The sequence below is a fragment of the Montipora capricornis genome, chromosome 10 (assembly GCF_036669925.1).
Source record: "Montipora capricornis isolate CH-2021 chromosome 10, ASM3666992v2, whole genome shotgun sequence".
NCBI classification, from domain to species: domain Eukaryota; kingdom Metazoa; phylum Cnidaria; class Anthozoa; order Scleractinia; family Acroporidae; genus Montipora; species Montipora capricornis.
Genome location: NC_090892.1, coordinates 27,730,573 through 27,737,461, shown reverse-complemented (window position 1 = coordinate 27,737,461; position 6,889 = coordinate 27,730,573). Strand labels below are relative to the sequence as shown.

At 38.2% G+C, this 6,889-nt stretch overlaps 1 protein-coding gene across 1 annotated transcript in view; it reads left to right on the top strand.

Moving 5' to 3' along the window:
- The first annotated feature begins 1,963 nt into the window (after positions 1-1,963).
- The window catches only part of LOC138019183 (polycystin-1-like protein 2), an 87,564-nt gene continuing 82,638 nt past the window's right edge, over positions 1,964-6,889 (top strand). The window contains exons 1-2 of the mRNA XM_068865879.1: positions 1,964-2,113; positions 5,172-5,205. Coding sequence (XP_068721980.1) covers positions 2,069-2,113; positions 5,172-5,205 — 79 coding nt within the window. The 5' untranslated portion in view covers positions 1,964-2,068. The remainder of the gene's footprint in view (positions 2,114-5,171; positions 5,206-6,889) is intronic.

The following is a 6,889-nucleotide window of genomic DNA, read 5'->3' as shown; positions in this document are numbered from 1 at the left end:
TTAATTTCTGTCCTGTAGCAATGATTTTCGTCCAATCAAGATGACTTGCTCAAAAAAAATTGATACCTTTTGGGTCGCAGTGGTTTTTCAACCACGGCAGTTTTCACAAAAGCTCCACGTAAATCAAGCGGCATTGATTCACGTTTTGAAAATTCATTTTTAAGCCAACTAACCAGTAAAACGTTTACCTGTATTAGACCGAAACGTTTTTACATAAAACTGCCGCAATCTTTACTTATATAAGTACCGAATATAATGAAGTAAGCACCGAATATAAGGACGTAAGCACCGAATATAAGGCCGTAAGCACCGAAAATCATGACCAAAAGTATCATAAGACAGTTATGGCGTTCCATAGGGGTTCTACTGTATTTTCGGTTGTTAGGCCGATCGCACGTGCTTTCGGGGCAAACCCTCAAGGAAGCCTGGGTCCTCTATAAATTACTATAAATGAGACTCTTCAGCCTGCTTAAACAAATAAATAACACACAAACAAACAAACAAGATGCGTCCATCAGAGCATCAGCTCAAAGTAGCGATTCAGTTCCTTGTTCGGGTGGATCAGGTGGACTTATCAGACTCAGAGCTCAAAAGGTATCTGAAACTGAAAGGTGGTGATGTACGTCTACATCGTAAACTAACCCCTAAGAACACAAAAGAAAATTAAACACACAAAACTCAACAAACGCAGCACAGTTTTACGGATTTACTGATTTAGCACAAAAGATCATTTTAACTCATTTATTCCTGCAAAGATTACATCATTTTCAGGCGAAAATTGCGTGCGAATTGCTCAGAGGTGAATAGCAAAGGATATCCGGAGTTTGAGTTCATCTAAATGTACGAAATTTTAGTCAGTATTTTAAAGATCTTTTTAATTTTTTAGACTCTGTTTCTTTTGTTTTGATTGGGTGCTCTGAACCATGGTTTACTTCTTAAACAGACCTAAATTGTTTTCATGTGGATGATAAATCTTACCAGCAACCTCGGTCTATTTCTAATATTTTAATAATATTTCTGTAATATTGTGTTTCTGTTAAGCCTCAAAAGAAAGAAGCCTCTTTGGGTTGATAATGTTCATCCAGTCAATTGAGTTGTCAGATGCTGCAATCCAAATGTATCGTGGTCTCACTCACTCGGCCGCCACTAATGGCTGCCACTAGCTTTTGTAGCTCTGTTTAATTTCAGTGTTTGTGCCGCTACTCTCTTTCTTTACGGACGCTATGTGGCCGAATTCTATCTATAACGTCACCGCGGTGATTGTCGCTAACTATTATCTGCGGTTACTGGCTTCCTGCACGTACTGGAACAACATTTGTAACTCAAGTGTTATCGACCGGCGCCGCCATGTTGGATGGTCCGATACTGGAATCTGCCGATCAACTCTATCACGTAAAGCATACAGCAGTAAGAAGCTCATAGATATCAGCAAATCTCAGCCTAAAGAAAGAATCTCCGAAGATTTGTGGAAGAAACTGGAAGAAATGGGAATTAGAAAACCTTTTCGCTCAAAACGAAAGAGAAAGAAGTCGACAACCCCACTGCAATGTCCTACACTGGATCGCAGCCACTCAAAATCACCCCATCCCTCCATACCCAACATTATTGCGGCAAATGTACAATCTCTTGTCCCCAAAATGCACGAACTTTATGCGATGGTTAAGTCTTTCCAAGCTGGAATAGTTTGTTTAACGGAGACATGATTGAGTGACTCCTGTCTTGAATCTGCTGTACAGCTTGACGGCTATGTCTGTTTCAGGAATGACAGATATGATCGCAGCGGAGGGGGTGTCTGTGTTTACGTGGATACCCTTTTCTCTGTCATCAGTTGCTAGGCGACACGTTTCCCTCAGTTGAGTCGCTGTGTCAAGGGTTTAATGAGTTTCTGCACGGACTGACATCCAGCTTTTCCCCGCTCCCAGCCTCAGTCAGTGGACGTGTGGAGGAAGACTCGTCCCCAGTTCCCCAGGAGTTCCTTGTGACACATGAAACGCACTGCGCTGCATTAAGCTGAAAAACTTCACTCGGGTGAAGGTGGCCCCCAGGCTGCAATAATTGGGGTGTACAGATGACGACCAGAACGATTTTACTCATTTCTTGCCTTATATTGCAGGTTTGTGCTTCCCTTTTGTTCGCATAACTCAAGCTTTTATTCGGCATTAATGGGAGATCTCCACCTGTAATACATGTTTTCGCCTAGTAACACAAGATCTCGACTTTTAACAAGCGACTTCCACTTATAAATAAAGGCTTCTTAAAACAATTTGAAGTAAAAAGTAACGGTGAAAGGACGCGACGTTTCGGCCGAACTTCGGTCATTATCAAGCTAAAAGCGGAGATAAAAATTTTAAGGTTACGGAACAGGTTCGCGGTTGCATTGTGGAAAACCATCCTCACGGGCGCCTAATTTTACAAAAGTGCCTAAACCTGTACATCTTTTTAAAGCTTACAGAACCAAAAATGACGTGGAAATGTTTTTAAGTGGTGAAATTGAATATAAAAATGTACTGTGATCAGTAAATGCAAAATGAAGCGATTTTTATAAATGCGGCAAACTCGCGTCGGATTCTGGCCTTACGACGTAAACAATGACTACATAACACTTAGCAGATGTTAACCTTCAAAATCGTGTCGGGCTTAAGCATATTTGTTTTTCGTTTCAACTGATATAATTCCTAACGCTAAGTCAATCCAAGAAATGTATGTCGCTGAACTTTGAATTATTATAACTTTTTTTTTGAAAGCTTATCTAACGATTCCCCGATTTTTTTCCGCAACGCTCCCGCGTACCTGTTCCGTAACCTAACATAACAAAGAAGTATAAAAAGTATATAAAGTATGAAAATGTAAAAGAAGGGTGTTAAAAAACATGAAAGAATAACATACTTAAAAATGATTAAAAACATTTGCACGAATTGAGTCTGACTGTACATTGAGACTTGCTCTCAACACATTCTTATGTGCCCAATGATCTTACCAAGAATTTTACCATCTTAAAAAAGTGCAAGAACAAGTTTGACTGTCTCATTTATGAAATGTTTTTTATTAATGAACTGAGGCCAAGTCTCAATATAAAGTCACATTCAATTCGTGCAAAAGTTTTTAAATCATTTTTAATTATGTTATTCTTTCATGGTTTTTAACACCCCTTTTTTAAATTTTCATACTTTATATACTTCTACTTCTTTGTTTTATATTTATACCTATGCTAAAAAAATTATCTTCACTTGGGACAACTGAAAAATCCTGTCATGGACCTACTATTTGTAAAAAAGTGATGTGAGAATCACTTTGTTTGCCCATTTTTATGAATATTATAGAAATCATTACAAAAATTAAAATTTTATATGGTATTGGGGGCGGAGCCCAAAATTTGCGACGTCTGTATGAATTTTTAACTATGTTTTAAAGTCCGTAATTTGGTCTCTCTTCGACCTAAAAGCATCAAACCTTGACAGGTGGCCAGTCTCAATGTTATCTTTCATGTGATGGTGCGCAATTACGGAATGGCTTAATAACTTCCACAAAAGGACAAAAAAACTCCAGCCTTCCTAGTTTCCAAAAAAAAATAATATCTGAAAACTATTATTCTCGAAATGTTCTTGAATAAAGTTTCAAAGTTAAACGACTTTCAAGGTTCTCTCAGGATCTCTCACTATGAGGTAAGGCCCGTCGATTGGCCTTAACTGGCTGTCAGTAAATGAGATGCTTCAATTTAGATTCTGTTATGTCATATAAAATGTGCAAACAATTTAGCGCCTGACTATTTATGTATGAAATTTAAGAAACGATCATCTGTTCATGTTCATGATCGCTCAACTCGTAATAACAATAAGCTTCATATCCCTCTATATAGGACTTTCAACGCACATTTGTCTATATGGAACTCTTTTGACAAAGGTTTAGAGTCAAGTAGATTCATTTGGTTAATATGCACCACTTCTCACACCCACATAGTTGTTAATTCTATAACAGCAAGCAGGTCGTGAATTTTAAAAGTACCATACACCCACTTGCCGAAATGAACACGAAAGCAGGTTCGCGATTATGCGGGCGGATCTCTTGTTAAAATCGTTTTATAACTTCAGATGTCGTGTCATTAGACGTGTTCTAGTATATTGTATATCGATATCCAGGAGCCCCCAACGGAGGTGTTCCGAAAAATGTGTGTTCCGAAGGTGTGTATCTGCGTACTGTAGTCAACGTATCCTTCGCCTATGCCCCTCCCCTCTCCCCCATCTCTCCCCCCCCGCCCCTCCAACTGAAGGGTAATTCCGAGTAGGCGCGAATAGATTGTGCTAGTAAAAGTAGCATATCATGCTTTTAGCTGTGCTCAATTCTAGTCTAAATTATGATAAAATTATGCTCGTTTTTCCCAATTATGCTACTTTAAAAAAAATATATGCTCCTTAAAAACAATTGCAAGTAAGTGCCAAAATGCATTCTCTTTAATCAGAAACCGTTTATTCTTGTTAGTCATACGTATTCTTTCTCTGAAAGGGCCGTATACAAAAGTTTTTACTCGAATCGGATGGCATAGCCGACGCCATTTTCTAGCCTTTTTCTATGAGAGGTATTGGGACGGACAATTGGACCGACATGGTTTGCTATGGGACTTCCGGTTCCCGTGCACCCTAGTTTAGGCCCATTTCCGGGCTCAGTAAACTGCAAATACCTTTGAACCATCGAACAACGTCAGCATTAAATTGGGAATTGGGAATTAGCGTGCCTGTCAAAACTCAAAAGTGATCCGAGAATTATCAAAATATGCGAATTATGCTAGCAGTGCTATTTTCAAGACTGAAAATTATCCTAGTTTTCTCAAATTATACCAAAAATTATGCTAACACACTCTATTCGAGTCTAATTCCGAGGCCTTTTGCCACGCCCATTTTTTTGCGTACGATGCATTGAAATGTTGTTATGATGCTGGATGCCTGGGAAACTCTCCCCGGCCCTGCTGTTAAACGCAATTTCTGGTCTGTTTCTATTGGGAGTGTGCATCAGATAAAATACCCCAACAGGTAGAGGTATTGCTCCAAAAAGGCTAATTTTTGGTTTATTTTATAACCATGATTTATTGTGATGAATTTTGAAAAAATGGCTAGTTGGGTGGCCCTGGACATCTGCCATTCTGTTTATTCTATTTTAACTTCATTTTGTTTCAATAGGATTTCTTTCATGGCGCTGAAGGAGCCCTTAACTGTAAGTTAATTAATCCACTAGAGTTTAACGTCCTTTTTTGTTTGTTCGTTTCTTCTTTTTTTAAATTCAGGCATAAAGAGAGTGATGATATAAAACAACAAGAAACTTAATGTTATTCAGAGGTCACTTCAGTTTTCGAAATATTTATTGGTATCCCTCACATGTCAGCACACCATCTATATCTGATATTTTAGGAGGCCTGTGTGCTCTAGTTACTACAGTTGAATATCTCTTTTATTGACTTTCATTTCGAATGCCAGGATTTATTTGAATGCCGGTAGTTTTACATTCTTGGTCAATTTCTAAAGTTGACGATAGGTATGCCATGATTCCTTCTGCTCCTTTTTTTTCCATCCCTTTTGTACATTTGATATCCCAGTGATATGAGTTTGTAGAAATTTAAAGAAGAGTCGATTTTTGCCGCCTGCAATAATATGATCACCTGAGATTTTAATCACTACTTAATAATCTTAATTCGTCGGACTTGTTCTGCCTACCGTTGATGTTCAGATGAAACCTACATGATTTGGATTGTTCGACTTTTCTACAAGATCGCGTTCATCAAACTGTACAAAGCCCGTAATCAATGCCAAAGCTTAACTAGTCGTGTTCTATAAATAATCAATGGATGCGAGGAAAATATTCCGTGCAACACCATCCATGGTTGGGCTTTTTTGGAGCAGACAAAGCTCTCGAGAAATCATTCCGCCACACCTAATCTGAAACGGCACATGACATTCCATACTTCTTTCACCTCGATAATTACGAAGAATTTATTCTCTCGCAAACCTGGCAAATATGTAGAGTGTTTCCTCGAGCATTGCTTTCTCCAAAGAGAATTCACGACTATACCTCTGCATTTCAGGGGATGTTGTAACCTGGATGTTGATTCAAAATTCGGATAAAGAGATATTCTTGTTACAAAATGATCCTTCAAGCGAACAGTAAAACCAATATGACGGTTATGTTTGTAGCGGGATGCGAGTAAATAAACTTTCCTCTGTGTTTGTGACATCTCTAAAACAAACGGTGCCCCTTGTTACAAGAGCTGCGTTGCTTCGAATTCAATTAACCATGCGTGCTGCAAAATAAGAAGTAGAGGCACAACGCGCGTGACGGAGGAACAACTAGACAAAAGCCGACAACCATTTTGCTCTAATCTTTGCAATTCGCACACCAAAAATAAATTGAGAATATTGGTTTAATGGTCGGTAAGCGACTCAACATACATTCAAATGGTATTACAATAACAACAATATTCCTACTGAGAAGACTGAAAAGCTGTTGCTGGTAAAATCCATTCTCAGGTTGAATCCGTTTTTACCTAGGTTAAATTGGTGATCCTCATTTTATGTAGGTTGAATACGCACTCAGATAAATTGAAGAAACTTTTTTTGGAGCCTAAATTAAGCCTAGAGAAAAATTAGGGTCAGGTTAGGATTAGTTTTGATTATTATATAAAAATTAGGAATATCAATTGACTCATTATACCAAAATAAATAATAAAAGAACTGTTTGGAGCATGTTCGTCATTGTAGTGTAGTGGTGATGACACAGGATTATATATCTGTAGGGTGCGAGACTGAATGGATTAGTGTGTTAATACAGAAGCCGATAATATGATACGAAACATTATTTTAAAAGAAGATGTGTTGAGACGTGTTGAAGATAGAGCTTGAGGGAA